Genomic DNA, 17,630 nt, shown 5'->3' on the forward strand with positions numbered 1-17,630 from the left:
ATTCAGCTTCATTCACTCAGCTCTGTCAATGCTCCACCTCTTTACCCATATTTGGATTAGCTGGTAGTTAGGTGACGTCATGCACTGGCAAGATGGTGACGGCTGTAGCCTTGGTAGCCGCCCACTTTGAGATTCATTTCGGCACCTTGGAAGCTTTTGAGTGACGTTGCAGAGAAAAGGTTCATCTTTTATAAAGTCCGTGGTCCAACCACAGAAAATCTGTCAGTGTGCGTGTTCTAAGGCCTAACCCATTATTTGTGTAAGTGTCATCTGTCTTTAGGCTTTATTTTTTGACCTTCCAACTCATGATACAGATGATTCTATATTGGGCCTTTTGACAAATACTAGTTCTAGTCCCTATAGCTTTTCCCATTTGGCCTTTAGTTTTGATTTATTTGGAGATTTGTAAGGAAAATGTGACACAGAACACAGGCCATTAATTACCAAAAATATCACTAATATCTTTGTCAAAATTAATATAATTTACATCAGAATTTAACATCAGCAGTTTATAACAGCCTACTTCTAATGGAAAAGCACAGCTCTAGGAAAGTGGGATGTGGGGTATTTTCTGCTGAATCCAATTACCTTTCTGCTAATGCAAAGATGTCTTAACAGCTTTGGAAGCCAAGTGCAGATTAGGAGCATGTGCAGCTGAAATGATTTCTGACATGCTAAAACAGATTTTTCCCAACCTGTGCTTCATTATTCACAAGCACAATGGGATCGACCTTTTCATGACTATCAAATCCTGGACTAAGTGCCTGTAATTTGTCTGTCCTGAAGGAGCTCTGAAGAGATTAGTGCTGTGTCTTGAAGAGTTTGATAGTTCTATTTCTTCTCCACTTTAAAGCCAGACAGCAGGCAAAGAACAAAAGTGAAATGTACACTCTCTGGCACAGATGACTACTTTGCACAGTCATTTTCAGACCAGGGTTAAAGAGAACGTGCAAATGATTATTTGACCCCACAAAGCACAAGTGAAGGGCAGTTTATAACACAGAATGGTATAATGTGTTTCAGGAAAGGCAGGATTTACCCGCTAGAGATTAGTGTTTCTGTACATCTTGGCTCAGTGTGGCAAACCTCAACTGGCCAAGGCAGTTGGCACAAAACACTTGGAATCCCCAACTGTCTGGCACGTATGCCCAGATCGGATGCTCAGTGCGTGACCGTGTGAATTAGACTGATTTACGAGCCAAACTGGTTACTTGAATCCAGCTCAGTAATATTTTATATCAATGCAAACTTGTCATGTGTGGAAGCAATAATAAGTCCACACTTGGAAACTTGAATTTTCTATCTTAATTTGTAAAACCTAACAATAAATATTACAATAAATATTAAACATTTTTTTTTCATTTGCATCAATTGAAAAGTAACTGCTGGACAGCCTTAGAGACTGATGAAGGTGACTTTGTCTTGGTTATGGGGGATCCCAGTCCTTCCACTGTATACACACATGAAGTCACATGGTTGTTAAATCCAGTCTAAGCTTGCAGTGTTAAGTGCAGCAGAAGATGAAACCATGCGGGGGGGGGGGGGGGGGGGGGGGGAGGTCAGCTTGATCTGTTGCACTGATAACGATAATTCACTAATAAGGGCGTTTTGGTCAGAACAAATGTAGTAAATGAACGTTGGTGTAAACATTGGCGTGAGTGTTTTTTTGTATTTGTTGCATTTACTTTGCATATCCTGTGTCTAGAACAACAAGAACACCCTGGTACACATCCTTGTTTTTCTTCTGTTGTCCCTGTGTAAGGACATCTGAGGATATTAAGAGAGAAGATTTTTAAAGGTGAGACATTGCTTCTATGCTTGTACCATTCAATGTTAAACTTTATTATTCCAATTGACATCATACAAACTGTATTGTCACAGGGGAGGGGAATACGACGGACCAGCTAGAGCTAAAGAGAGAGCGACTAAAGGGATTATCACGTATCAGTTCAAGAGAATGTCTCTCATCCCACGGCCGGCCATCATCAAAGGAAGCTCAATGTTTCTCCACGGGGAAACATGATTAGTTGCTGTTGGTGGTGACTCTTACTGTTTCTAACCAGGACGACTGCTTGCTGTACTTTACAGAGGACATCCATCTTTGGAATTAAATTCTCATCAAGATTTCAAGAATTCAAGCTTCATGCCTGTTTTATGAAGCCATGATTAGAGATCGGACAGACAAGGCTTTTGGTGCCATTGCGAAGAGTCACATGGAAATGGGCAGTGACTTTTCCACCACTGGAACTCATGGAAACTTTGGGGCTTGTCAAACTCATTGCATTTGTAGACGTGACACTGGTGGACTCATTCAATGAAGAAAAAACTTTTTTATTTTTTTATTGAAACTATTTGGTCACTTTTTAGTTCAGAATGACTGCCTCAGATCACGCATACGATCAAACCTTTCTTGACCAAAATTGGTTTGTGGAGTTCTAGGGAATCCTAAAGTCTATGGCATCCAAAGAAGATTAATTAGACAATGATGGTGGATCGGGAGCATGTGTGATGATCTCATGCCTCTCTTGTGACCTTTGTAACCCTTATTTGTTGGAAAAACCAGACTGAGATGGAAACCGATAAAGGTCAATAGCCTGGCAGGATTCAATCTACTGTCTGGTATGATGAGACAATGTATTGCTGTGGGCCTGTGGACATAAACTCAAGGTTTCGCAAGGAATCCCCTGCCACCACACAATAATTTAAAAGTGTTTGGGGGCTGGTGAGGGTTTAAATGGTGTTAATAACAGAGGAACAGAGTGAAGGTTCAAAGGTTCTGGAGAATGGAGGGTTCAGAGTTGCGGGACTGGGTAAGAGTCCGCTTAGGACAAATAGAGTGGCTATGGGTACACCTGCCATATCCATCACCAATGTTGAAAAAAAAGGGGTTGAGTGTGGGGTGTCTGGAGAGGATGATAGCGAGGTTTATGATGTTGATTACACACAAAACTATTGGGAGGATGAGGACGATATCTACCAAGAGTTCGAGGAGTTGGACTTTGATGCCCTGCCAGATCGCATGGACACGCAAAGCATTGCCTCGGACGACTCTTTCTATCCCCATGACGATTCAGTTGTGTCTCAAATTATGTTCCAGCGATCGCCAAGCCCTGACAGCCCCGAACCTATTTCTTTCTTTAATGCCTGCTGCAACAACAACACCATTATCGTCAAGATTATGATCAGACAAGGAGTGACCGAAGAGGAAGTGAAAGAGACGGATCGCAACAGAAGAGTAAGTTCAACCCATTTAAATGAAATGATTTTCAGGCACTTCTGGCGGGGTTTTCCGTGCTGACTTGAAACCGGCAAAGTCTATGTCTTGTTCCCAATTTTCCTGATGTATACAAAAAGACTACAATGTTTTTCAACTGGAAACCTAAGTTAACAAAAGATATAAAACTGTATGTCAAAATACATGATGTTCCATGAGCAAAGGTCTTACAGAACTCTTCCAGTGTTTTATCAGTAAGTTTTATCTATCTTGGAAACTCTGTAGAGGTTGAGGGTTTTAGATGTATTTACTACTTTACAGGCAGCCATGGCTTTCCATTCATTGTCCAATTGCATTGCATTATAATTTAGGTAAGTGCAGATAGATTTTAATATTCTTCACTGTGCCACTTTGAAAACCAAAACAACTGTGATCAAAAAAATAGTTCAAAAAGCTTTATGAGGCTTCATTTGGCCGTCACTACCAACGGCTGCTTCAAAGGTAGGATTTTTCTTTTCCTTTAAATATAGGAAACCACACAGTCAGCAGTGATGTAAAATATTCATGATTTGGGATAAATCAGTTAAAACGTCCAAAGTCACAGGTATAGCCTTTTGAACATTGATTATATATTGTGGTAGCATCAGTGTAATGAGTGTCCTCTTTTCTTGTGTGTGTACAGCATCAGTTCTACAACATGGCCAGCAATGTTGATCATGGTGTAAGCCACCCACTGACCCTCAAAGGAGTGAGATTTTGAAGGTTCTTCATAATCCGGGAATATCCTTTTATTCAAAATTGCATGTATATTTCTTTAAGAAGGGACAATGCAGTTAATTAATATGAGCAATTAAGTCCATTATGTAAACGTGCCAGATTTAGCCATTCAGGCTCATTTTCATCTGCAGTCCCTGGCAGGTTAATGTCTTAACAGAAAATATACAAAAGCACAGACAAAGACAACATCATCAAATCATAATGAATCTGGTGTTACTTCACGTGGGGGTAATGCTGATTAGCCATGTGGTACTATTTTAGTTTAATTGTGGTTAAGTGTTATGTTCACAACTTACACGTATCAAGCAGAACTCACAAACCGTTGAGATTCGGGATTGAGAGTTCAGTAAACAAAACAAAAAATTTGTTTTGTAGCTAATGTCAAGTCATTTTGGTTACAATTATTAGTACACATTCTGTCTTATTTGTCTCTCTAAAGAGTAGCTTGGTAATATTTTCCTTTAATTCCTGCCATTTTTTTATGATCGTAATTATCCTCTTGATCTGTTTTGAAACCAAGTTCTTGTATTATCCCATGAAGATTGAATTGGTCAACCAGCTGTAACTTTTGAAGTGCTTTAGCATCCTGAAGTGGGAAGTGCAGAAGGCATAATTACTTGTCATACTTCATTTGGGAAGACAGTGAAAGGCACTACAGTCGGGGCTCCAACAAAATGCAGCTAAATTGGTGGGATGAAATGAAAATGTGGATAATGAAACGTTTTTTTTCACAACTGCAGAAAGAAAAGGCCAACTTTTGATTTGGTTACTGATACAAACCGGCAGAGAGACCTTTCTGCAGGCCTTTGATTTACTTGCCCCAGTTACATCTGATACAAAGATGCGATCTGTGTCTCTACACTTCAGCGGGATAGTGACATCCAATCCACGCACCACCTCCGCATGTGGTTTGCCTCCTCTGATCACATTCTGATCACAATGCCTTCTGTGTGCATATGCACTTTGAATTAACATGTTTTTCATTATCCAAATAGCATATTCACATACAGGCATGTTACAGCTGGTTCTAACTAGGGTCAGAGTTGAAATAGAGAGATGCTACAGGAGTGCTCTCTTAAGTGGGTTGAAAATGCAATCCATATGCCCTTTGTTAATGTGTGCTTTGTGGAAAAATATGATAGTAACACTAACTCTGATTGAACAGCTTTGGCCCTTTTGGAATAAGAGCAAACCAGAAAGTAGAAATGAGGACAAATAGGTGCTTGGCAAGTGACCACTCCAGGCGAAAACCCATAATTAGCCTGTCTACAGACTCACTCTCCGTCTTTAACTGTGCTTGTAGTCAACATAACTGATAAGTGTTATTTCTTTTTATGAGAATCAATGGAATGGTTTTCTCCTGTGAGGAAATTTAGCTATGACTAAGCTTCCCCGTAGCCGCAAAAAGCAATTTAACTTTAAAAGAGAGAAAGTAAGAAACTCAAGCACTCTTGTTTTTGTGTTTCAGTCTGGTCTGATTATGGCGTGCTACCATGGCTACGTGGAAGTGGTCATCGCCCTCTCTCAGTGCCCGAGTCTCGATGTCAACTGGCAGGACAATGAGGGCAACACTGCTCTTATTACTGCAGCACAAGCAGGTAAACATACCTTTTCAATTAAAGGATTGTTAGTGCTAGTGTTTCTTAAAAAGGCCCTTCACAGTCCGGGTCCACCTCATTATGTTCAAGTCAGATTGTTTTAAAGGCACGAATATGCCTAGTATTTAATTAGGTCAGCTTACAACACTTACTGTTTTCATGCAGAATATCAACAAGCTTCAAGTCGTGCTGTCTTGTAATTTAATTTTGTATTAGTCAATTACAAAAGGTTCCAAGACTGATGGACTAATGGACACATATGAGTGGTCGGACAATTGTGCAGGCTGTAACGTTTTGCCAACAACACTCTACACAACACTTTATTTCACTATACGGTATTACAGTAGTTACCTCGGTGAGTACAATGTCATCATAACTGATAGAATCAATGGCTGTAGCCACGAAAATAAAACCCAAGTTGTAACAAAGGGTTGTTTTCTTTAATCAAAATAATCTTAGAAAATAACTAGAGGGAAATTAAAAATGTGCAATGATCCTGTTATTGATATGATCTGAAAGGAATTCATAGAAAGAGTATGTGGAGATGATAGAGAGCATATTGAGTTTGAGTTCCCTATCTTTCTCCTCCATTCACCACAATGTTAAACAGTTACATTGTTAGTGTTTCTTATTAAAATCTAGTACTAAAATACTCTTGCTATGACTGTCCAGACACAGGTTACATGACCAAACATCAAATGTTATCACTTCAAATACACACATACAACTTCCAGGATGTCACAATTTCTGCATTCCTTCTACCTTTACCTAAGAATCTACTGTATGTCTCCTAGTGAGACAGATACCTTGCATCCTCTCCCCAACTACTTTGTGATACATACTTTACAGTGGTAGAGATTTTTTTTGCAGAGAACTGAGTTTTAAAATTGGTCCCAAGTAAAGCAAAGATCATATTATGAGGTCTGGTGCTTCCAGTTCCAAGAAGCCTTGGTATTTGCTGTCATTAAAGTTTACCATGATAAGTCATTTCATAGTGATGCGGCCACATTTACCCCAGCCATCTCATCTGCTAACGATGATGAATGGCTCTCTGTGTCCTGTGATGAATAGCTGCAGACTACTCTTCGTTTTCTGCTTCATTAAAAGAAGTATTGATCCCCTTTCATGACAAAGTACTCTGCAACACCTCAGGGGAACAGCTGACCAAGACTGTGAGTTCACACTGCAGCACAGTGGTCAAATACATGAGAAGAAAAACTCTCCCTAAAACCCTTGTCTAAAGGCCATGTCCTCCAAGGTGAACTCTCAGTGTTAACCCTACCCCTCACCCTTCCATTCAACCATGCATACGCTTCTAGCTGGAGTGCTTTAATGGATTTATGTTGCGTAAACTCTGCGTTGAGCTCGTTTCAAGGAATTTCAGAAGATCAGCTGTTTCATTAGTCTGGATTTAGACTGGATTTACTCAATTAGGAAGGCTGTGATGTTCAAGAAGCTGATGTGAAGCTGAAGCTGAATGGTTAAATCTGTAGTTTGACTTCAAATCCCATCAGCAACACTGACTACGGTTTTTTCCTATTCGAGAAAAAAGAGGCTATTCCAACTAAGCTGTTTACATGCCTAATGAAAAAATATTCCACTAATATGTGTAGCCTTGCAATATATGATTTTTTTCAAAGTTTTCCAGTAGTGGCAGACTTGGACCGTGCGAACACAGCACCCCTCTTTCATTCCTTCAATTAGCTTCTTGAAAAGGTTGGCATAACGATGTGTGTGCATATCCAGAAACCTGTTGTTGTCCAAGTCATGAGGAATTCTAAGTAATGTGTGCCCACATGACACAAACCTTCCGTGATCATGAACCACCGCCACCCCTCCGCCACACAGTTGCTGACTACAATGTGATTTCATAGAAACCAAAATGGTATGCAATAGAAGTGCAATTAAAGGTAGAAATGGGAAGTTTTAATATTGATGAGTGTATAAAAAACCTAGTTGAAATGTAGAAAAGCAAGGACAATAACGGTGGATATGTCAGAAGAAGCTTTGCAAGTGCCAAACTCCAGAAACAAGTCAAACGTCTTTGTGTCCCTCTGGGCTGCAGGTCATGCGATCATCTTGAACTACCTGCTCAACTACTTCCCTGGGCTGGACATTGAGAGGAGGAACTGTCACGGTTTCACAGCTTTGATGAAGGCTGCCATGCAGGGCCGGGCTGAGTGTGTCAGGGCTCTCATGCTGGCTGGTAAAACACATTCCTTTAAATAATTAAGGTTAATGGACAGCTACTCTAGAAAATCTTGCATCACAAACTTTATTCTACTTACAAGCAATTGAAAGCTCTAGAAATGTAATGCAGATTACAGTCCAATTTAGTCACATATTCTCCCTTGCATAACTTCTTGTGTTTCCAGGAGGTGATATTCAGGCACAGGACAACAGTCGCAATATGACACCCAGGGAGTGGGCTCTCTTCACTGGTCGATATGAGACAGCCAATCTGATGTATCGGCTGATGTCAAAGCCCTGTGCTGAGCAGATCTGTGACTCCTTCTCCCTGGAGTGGCCCATGCTGGAGGTTAATACATTATACATGGCTTCAGTCCTACTATTGAATGCACCACACAATACTTTCAATTAATGATAACTTTAAACAAGCAATTTAAAAAAGCCAGGGCACTCTGTCAAGGAGTTAGTTAAAGGTTTTCAGGTTGATTTTATTACTTATTTATTTTTGTACAAAAGTCTTCGTAGTTCAATGAGTATTAGGCTACTGCATTTTTAAAATCTAAAATTGTTCATAGATTTAAATGGTCTATCGTTATCAGAATGTGTGCTTTATGAAGCCAATGCACACTGTGAACCTCTCCACGCTTGTCTTGATATGTGTATGTGTGCGTTCTGAAATGCACTTTGAATGAACCATTTTCTCTTGATTTGCCTTTGATGTTTTGTTTAGGTACAGCGTTACGTGCAGCTAGTTGGATAGGATTTTCTCTTGTGTTGATCTATACTAGAAATGTAAAACAATTACAGTACTCTATCTAGTAAGGGGTCCTTGGCTGAACAATCATAAAGAACATCTGCTTTTAATTATAATATTTGATCTTCTTGTGCAGGAGCTGGTGGCCCAGGCCCAAGAGCCAAAGTCTTGCTGGAGAAGTTTGATCCACTCTCTTTCCTGCTGCCCTTATGGGTTTTACATCAACAACAAGGTTAACCCTCTGGATGATGGCGTTCTTCAGCACATGGTCCACATCACCACCAGTATCTCCAGTCCAGTCATTGCCACAGCTTGCCGTACTGTGTGTCCAGGCAGCCCGCCGTGCATCGGGAAGCGTCGGCAGGCTGTGCAGGAGATCCTGAGGAGGCAACGGGTAATTGAGCTGAAGCGTCTGGGCCCAGACAGACTTAACAACTACAAGAAATTCTTCCAGAACTCGCGGATCCTCCTTCTCCCCAAGTCTATAGATCGGAGAGCCAGCCTGCAGCATCAGCTGCTAAACGACATGGCCACAGTGGCCATGAGACGAGCAAGCCTCCTGCCTCTTCATATGCTGAGGAGAAGCAGCGTGCGACCAGGCATCGTAGTGCCCAAAGTTATGCTCTGCAAAGCCCCACCTCTGAACTTCACGCCAGAAAAACTCAAACGGAGCAAAAACAATAACCAGCTCCAGATCCCCAAGTGGAACTACAAGATGAAGAAAATTGAGAGGAGGCAGGAAGAGGAGAGGAAAAGACTGTTAACTGTGGTAAGGAGGAGATGAAGGGAATGTGTGTCTTGTTGAAAAGTCCTGACAAAGCACAATGTCACAGTCCATGAGAAATCTACCAGGAGAATTGACTCCTTGTTAATTACTTGTTAATGTAAATACACCTGCCAGTTGCCATTGTTGTTTTTGTTGAGATTGCTGACATTGTTGGATTTGTTGCCTTGTTTCTACTTGAATTCACAAGCTTTATTTGTGAAGCATATTTGTGGTGCAATGTGGGAGATACGGAAGCTCAGTGATATAAAATCAACATAAAGTATAGTATTTGTAACTCCTGCTAGGATGCTAAGAATACACATTTTTCCATGTTGGCAGCTTATATGTCTGGCAAATTCAGTGACACGTGGCAAAAATCAAAAGAAGATTAAGTGTAAGGAACTTCTGATTTAGACAAGGCAGAGTTAAAGCAGAGTTTGTTAGCTTAAAACATTTGCTACCGGGCCGCAAAGGATGAAGCAGAAAGACAATTCAGTGAGAGAAAAAGGAAGGAAAGGGGTTAAGTAAGAGCAAGACAAAGAACTACAACAGGCTGAGAAGTTGTGCTGACTTGGAAAGGATACAGGACACCAAATGTTGAACAAAGGGAACTTCGACAGGAGTATTTGAGGGAGAGGCATACGAAAAGGGGGTAAACGGGGCTTGAAAAGGTGACAGCCAGTTGGAGGGATTTCACAGGATGGAAGAGAAGAGCTCTGACACGGCCAAATGAAGATTGGTGGCAGACTGGTACTACAGCAGATTGCCACAGGAAAAGATCACTGAGCATGCTGGAGGAAGCCAAGAAGTACATAGTGAAACAGGTATTTGCGGAAGGAAGCAAAGCGCTTTTGAGCACTATTTGTCAGCTGATCTGAGGAGCCAGCTCACACAGGCTTTGTAAGGGCTTTGTGGAGAAGTGGAAAGGCACAGCCAAAAATAAAACAGCTTAGTGTTAGACTGTGACTTGTTTGCTTCCAAAATAATTATGTATGCTAGCCTACTGTAGGCATCTCCTGCTCTGTGAGCAATGGAGAGCCACCCTGTATGTACTCATTAGCTGCATGAGTCCATGTGCATTTGAATCTTGCATTCAAATGGCAGTTAATAATACTACATGGTGTAGTACCTTTATCACTCTCTAGTGGCAACCACTGGGAGGTTCAACAGGTTTGTACTCTTCTACTTTTGACTGTGCTGTTTCCTTTTTATCAGCCCATTGAGATGACACACTGTGGTTCGAGGCTTTACCTAGCTACAGAAACATGAACTTAGCCGCAGTTAGCAGAAGACTAAAGTAACAGCTCATTTACTGTGTTTACGTTTCCTCTCCACGTTCGTGTGGCAGCAATTAGCAGGCTGCCATCAGAACAATACGACGCCAGAGGCAGTGTGAGAGGAAGTCTTAACATGGCAGACAAGAAAGTATTTGTGCTAGGCTAAAGGCTAACAGACCACACATGTCCCCAGCACTTTTTCAGACAACACACACACACACACACACTTTTTACAGTCCAAGAAGTTAAATTAGCTAGGAATCAATTATGGAATTGTTGAATTTCTGTATTATTTCAAGTGAGCAGTCAGTTCACCACTGTGCTTCTTCATTGAACACATTCATGAAGGTTTTTTTTATTTTTTTGAAATCATTTCATGTACTTTTAGTTAAACAGAAACAGCTGCCCCCACATGTAAAAGACAGTGTGTGTATGTGTGTAGCATATAATATTTTTTTCTGAATAACTGGAGTATGTAAATGTGAATAACTTAACTAAAAAGATATGTATTCCGTATCTATTATAATGGAGCTTGGAGTGTCTAGTTTGAACTTTGTAAGTGGAGCTGTACATTTTGAAATCTGGAGGTCAGAAGGGATTAATGGAGTTACAGTTTAACTTTGATAGCCTGTACTGTCAAAAGAAATTGTTTTTGCACACCAAAATGCATTTTACACCTCACTTTATACATTTTGCTTCATTGCACCACATTTATTGTTTTCATGCAAATTTTCTTAATCAATGTGATGGCTTGAACTGTGCCAACATACCATCATATACTACCTTAAGTAAAAGTGTAAAATTTCTGCCTATGAAAACTTTTAATTGAAAAGTTTCTCGGCTTGAGTTTTATAATGAATACGTTTTTTGATATTCATATAGCTTTGAGAAGCAGGGCAGATATCAGGGCACTATAAGTGTAAATTGGAACAAAATTAATTTATTTTGCACTTTTTGTGGTAAGTCAATATATTGATCAAGATAAGCACTTTTTGCTGTATGAAATATATTTCATCCATTTCATGAAGTTGACATCTTAAAATTATGAAACAGTAAGGTTGTGTTTGTTCCACCTAAGGCAGGGGTATCTGAAAAACTAAAGCCCTTTTGAAGATGTGTGCCTGTACTAACTGTGCCCGTACCTTTGAAATGAAAATGATGCAGCTGGAAGTTTAGCAGAGTCGGCAGGAGACTGGCAAATTGATTTCCTAATCCTGATAAGGGACTCATAGCCACATGCTATTACTGTCCTCATCCCCCACATAAAGCACAGCTAGTATTTTTAAAATAGATAATTTGGCATAAATTATGTAGAGCTGACGGAGAGGTGACTGGAGATGTCCGCGCCTTCTTACCTATAATACAAAGGAAAACCCTGCCAAATTCATTGAACTAAAACTGTTGATGGCCTACATGTCACACCATCATTGGCATATGAGGAAATACTGTAATGTTTATAATGTTGGTACTTTCATTTGTCATTGATTGTGTTTAATTAAATATCCGATGTATATTTATGTAAATATATTGATGTGTCTTTGACTATGGATATTAAAAGCTTAACTACAACAAACGTAACTCAATTGCATGCACATCATCATCTCATTCAGGGAATTCTGGAATTACATACTGTATACATATATATATATATATATATATATATATGTGTGTGTGTGTGTAAATATATATACATACATATATAGGCCGATGTACATACAATATTGTGCAAAAGTTGTCTTTGTCATTTAATTCCAGAATGACACAAAGATGTTGGGATCAGGGCTCTGTGGGAGCCATAGTATGTGTTGCAAGACTCTTTTTCTTCTACTCTGAAGATAGTTATTTATGACTTTATGACTGTCTGTATGTTTGAGGTCTCTGGATGGATGGATGGATGGCTCAGACGGCTCTAATCTGGTTCTAATGGTACTGTATGATGGATAAGAATCTTACTTGCATTTCTCAGCATTGAGGACCTAAAACCCAACTGCATTTGCAAGAAATCCAACCCCAAACATGCAAGGAACCTCTAGGTTGTTTCTAGATAACCCTTGATTTGCGAAAACCCGCAAAAACGGAGACTTAGTCCTCGACGACCTATCCTAAACTCAACCATTTACCAAATGTTTCTTAAAAGATTTGCTCTGTACCATATACTTCTTTTGAAGTGCTAGTGTTATGAAAAATACTTTGTCAAAATACTTTATTTAAATACTCCTACCACTTCATGATGTAGTGGCAGTATAAGAAACAGAAACGTAAAAAGCAGTAAAAACTTTGTTCATCAGTGATCTGAAATGTGTGTTTTGTTAGGAAAACTGTACAGAAAGTACATAAGGGTTTAAACAGACCCTCAAACTATACCCGGGATCTAGCTTTATAAAGTTGGCTGATCATGCAGTGGTAGTGATGGCGCAATTGATATGACACATGCCTTTGGGGTGGGAGATCTAGGTTCGAATCCCACTGTGATACTTAAACCAATGTGTACTTGAGCAAGATGCTTAATCCCTAGTTGCAACTGTAAGTCACTTTGGATAAAAGTGTCATCTAAATACAGGGTGTTAATCAAGACTGAGTCCAAAAAGGTCAGAGTCAAGACTGAGTCCAGGACATGAAAAAAGTCTTATGTGTAAAGACAGTTATTTGTTTATACTGTATATAAGCAAAAACAGTGTCACAACAACCAGGATTTGTAAGTATAGCCATTCCCCTTGATATCATATAATCTAAACTACAGAAAACAGAATGACATAATAGCGGTGTTACAACTGATACAAACACCAATTCACTACTTTTACCACTGCTACAGTTGATAAAAGTAGCTCTCATAATAAAATCTGTGCCTATGATGTGCTGATCTACAGTATCTGCAGAGAGTCATGCAGGACAGGCCTCAAAGACTAAAATGGCCGCCACCCTGACCCGGGGTGCAGTTTCTCTAATGATCACTAGAGTGCACTCATGACCCTTAAGACGTCAATATAGTTGTATGTAGCATTGCCATAAGATCATGGACTGTAAATAGGTCTATTAACAGTCCCAAAGGTAAGCATGGCCCCAAAACACACACACACACACACACATACACACACACAGAGTGACGAGAGAAGGTTGGGTGTTGGTGTCCTATAGGTTTCAGTAAATTCTGAGATTGAGACACTAAGCGAAAGAGACAAATATGCCAGAAACATAACTTCCGTGCGAGGTCAGAAAACCTAAGAGTGATAAGAGATTGATTGGAAGACAGAAGGTTGAGCCATCAAATTCTGTTAGCTGCCTGCCGCCTGAATATACACTATAATATAATATAATATGTGAAAAAGCCCGGTCTCGGAGGACAACACAGGGGTTGTAAACGTCAAACGTCTACGATTTGAGTAAAAAATAAAATTGAGCTGAAACAGTTTTAGAGACTTATAGTACACCTTTACATTTTGAGGTCAAAAGAGACAAATATGCCAAAAATATTACCTTATTTGTGTGGTCAATTAGTTTAAGAAGATAACAGCATGATTGGAGGATGGAAGGTTAAGTGTACAAATCTTTTATGTTGAGGTAAGTGTTGAGGTCTAATTTCCTAAATGTAAGAGACACATATGCCAAAAAGTATCTTTTGTGTCTGGTTAAATAGGTTAGAATACAAAGAGAATCATTTGAAGACAGAAGGTTGAGTGTCAAATCCTACAGGATATTAAAGGAATGAGGAATACAAATAGATGTACAGTAGCTAAAAGTTGTGTTCATGTCAGTCTCTATCCCAGCCTGCACGTTTGGGAGGACAAATGTACTTTTTGACATTTTACACTATGACTCCTCCCACTTTTCTTCAACATGCTATAACATGGCTTTTTATATCACTTTTTTTTTACTTATTATACTATGACTTTTTTATCACTTTTTTCGAAACAACTATTTTCACTATTTTTTCAACATGCTATACTATGACTTTTTTTATGACGTTCTATACTATAACAGTTTTTGACATGCTATACTATGACTTTTTTTATGACGTTCTATACTATAACAGTTTTTGACATGCTATACTATGACTCTTTTAAGGACTCCTAAGGTACCGTCTGGGGGTCTGTAAACTATTCGGGCGAAAACTGCTTCTGAGACAGAACCCCCACTCTGAGTCTCTTCCACTTGGTCATCACACATCCTCCCATACCAGCCGTCAGATGACATCCACATCAATTTTGCACATTCATAATGTTCAGTCAATCTTTAACTAACACATGGTTGTGGTGTGGTCCATGCAAGTGAATGACTTTTTATGCACTTGTTTAAACATAATACACTATGACTTTTTTAAATCATTTTTAATACTATGACTTTTTTCGACATGCTATACTATGACTTTTTACCACGTTTTTCAACATGATTTATTTACTTTGACTTTTTAAGCACTTGTTTAAACATAATATACTATGACTTTTTTATAATTTTTTATGCTATGACTTTTTTGAAATGCTATATTATTACTTTTTTATCACATTTATAGACATGCTATACTATGACTTTCTAATCCACTTTTTTTTATACAGACTATGACTTTTTTTTAACCAATTTTTTTACCATGACTTTTTTCGACATGCTATACTATGACTTTTTTGAACATGCTACACTCAAATGTTTTTTCAATATTTTTGACATACTATACTATGACTTTTTTTGCTTGCTATACTGGTCACGTTTTTCCCTTTGCTATGTTTACTATGATGTTTTAATCACTTGTTCCAACAAACTATACTTTGGCTTTGTTATCACATTTTTCAAAATGCTGTATTATGCCTTTCTAATCACTTTTTTCGACATACAATGACTTTTCATTTTACCATTTTTAATGCTATGACTTTTCTCGAATTGCTATGGCATGACATTTTTCAACATGCTACACTATAACATTTTCACTTTTTTGACATACTATACTATGACTTTTTATGAATTTTTTACATACTAAAGCGTGACTTTTCCATCACTATTTTTGACATACTATATTATGACTTTTTATTACGTTTTCCACATGCTATACTACGAATTTTTATCACTTTTTATGACATACTGTAGTATGACTTTTTAATCACTTTTTTGACATACTATACCATGACGTTTTTCATCGTTTTTATGCCATGACTTTTTACCACGTTTTTCAACATGATTTATTTACTGTGACTTTTTAAGCACTTGTTTAAACATAATATACTATGACTGATTTTAATGATTTTTAATGCAATGACTTTTTTTGACTTGCTATATTGTAACATTTTTTGTATCACGTTTATCGACATGCTATACTATGACTTTGTAATCTTTTTTTTGACATGCTATGACTTTTTTTTTACCAATTTTTGTACTATGACTTTTTTTGACATGCTATACAATGACTTTTTACCACGTTTTTCAACATGATTTATTTACTATGACTTTTTAAGCACTTGTTTAAACATAAAATACTATGACTTTTTTTTATAATTTTTTATGCTATGACTTTTTTTGACATGCTATATTATTACTTTTTTTTGTCACATTTATTGACATGCTATACTATGACTTTCTAATCCATTTTATGACTTTTTTTTAACTACACTAAAAAAAAACAACACTATTTTTGACATTCTATACCATGACTTTTTTGGCTTGCTATACTGTAAGTTTTTTGTCACGTTTTTCGATTTGCTATGTATACTATGACATTTTAATCACTTGTTCCAACATACTTTACTTTGGCTTTTTTATCACAAATTTATAAAATGCTGTATTATGCCTTTCTAATCACTTTTTTCGACATACAATGACTTTTCATTGAACCATTTTTAATGCTATGACTTTTCTTGAAATGCTATGGCATGACATTTTTCAACATGCTACACTATAACATTTTCACTTTTTTGACATACTATACTATTACCTTTTTATCACTTTTTTGACATGACGTTGACAATGTCAATGACTTTGTTTCCACACTTTTTTTTTTATCACCTTTTTCGACATGCTTTACTATGAATTTTTTCCATCTTATTGATATGCTATGTAATTATCCCACCAGGTTTATTTATAAAGTGCTTGTTACTGAGGTTAACTGAAATAGCGACTTAACATTGAAAAAGCCTCAAAAAAGCCTAAACAATATATAGATAGTGGATAAATTAAAAAATGTGTGTGTGTGTGTGTGTCCTGAGAGCGCTTACTCCTGCAGTTAAAGCTGTGAACTTGTGATCTTATTACTCATTTTAACACCAGAGCCTCTCTCTATATGTTTATATACGTCATTATGTCTGTCAGCTATAAAGAAATAGTGGTGCAGATAGGCAAAACAGTTGAACCCTCATCATTTCTCACTCTCTTTTGCATCCTTCATAACTTTCCCACTTGTTGCTATTTATACAGCTTCAGCTGCTTTCCAAGTCGTATTATCAGATCCATACTTAATTCAAGCCTAAAAATGTTTTACATCTTTCATTCAATAGGAGTTTTATACAACTTTTAAGTTCTTTTTTTAGTTTTTGAAAATATTAAACACAGCTGATTGAGATTTCCGTATTTGACCCACCCATTTCTCATTTCACCAACTCATTCATTACTCTTTCACTTCAACTTCACTTTCACTTCCAACTATTCTCACTACTCCTCCTTGTTCTAACACAATTATGCCAGCAATCCAGTTTAGCTTTTCAGCCTTCAAAAGCATTTTCTGTAGGAAATGCATTTTCTAGTTGAGAATGCAGTGTTATTGTGTGGGACGTAGATTGTAGGAGACAGGGCAGCTCAAGCCAATTTGTTTGTCTTTCTTACATTTGTCCAAACAATGGTCCATCCTCAGAACATACAGCACCACACAACAATAACTGAATTTAAGCAACAATGTGTTCACTGTTGTCGTTGCTGCATATAAAGTAGGATCTCAAATTAAAAGCGTATGGAATGCTTTAGAAATAGGGTAAAATACCTACATAATACACAGTTAATGTTAAAACACAGAATACCAGCAATACTGTCCTTTAACACACTGAAAAATGGAAAGAGAACAAACAACTCCCACAATCCGATG

The 17,630-nt window shown here is 38.1% G+C and overlaps 1 protein-coding gene across 1 annotated transcript; it reads left to right on the forward strand.

Annotated features, from left to right (window-relative positions):
* The first annotated feature begins 1,948 nt into the window (after window positions 1–1,948).
* On the forward strand, window positions 1,949–9,806 carry LOC117954324 (ankyrin repeat domain-containing protein 33B-like). The gene is made up of 5 exons (XM_034888034.1): window positions 1,949–3,235; window positions 5,460–5,589; window positions 7,655–7,795; window positions 7,965–8,128; window positions 8,670–9,806. Exons 1-5 carry the CDS (start codon window positions 2,735–2,737, stop codon window positions 9,315–9,317), a joined length of 1,584 nt encoding a protein of 527 aa, XP_034743925.1. The 5' UTR covers window positions 1,949–2,734; the 3' UTR covers window positions 9,318–9,806.
* The last annotated feature ends 7,824 nt before the right edge of the window (window positions 9,807–17,630 follow it).

Source organism: Etheostoma cragini, chromosome 12 (assembly GCF_013103735.1).
Source record: "Etheostoma cragini isolate CJK2018 chromosome 12, CSU_Ecrag_1.0, whole genome shotgun sequence".
In the NCBI taxonomy this organism is placed as follows: Eukaryota; Metazoa; Chordata; class Actinopteri; order Perciformes; family Percidae; genus Etheostoma; species Etheostoma cragini.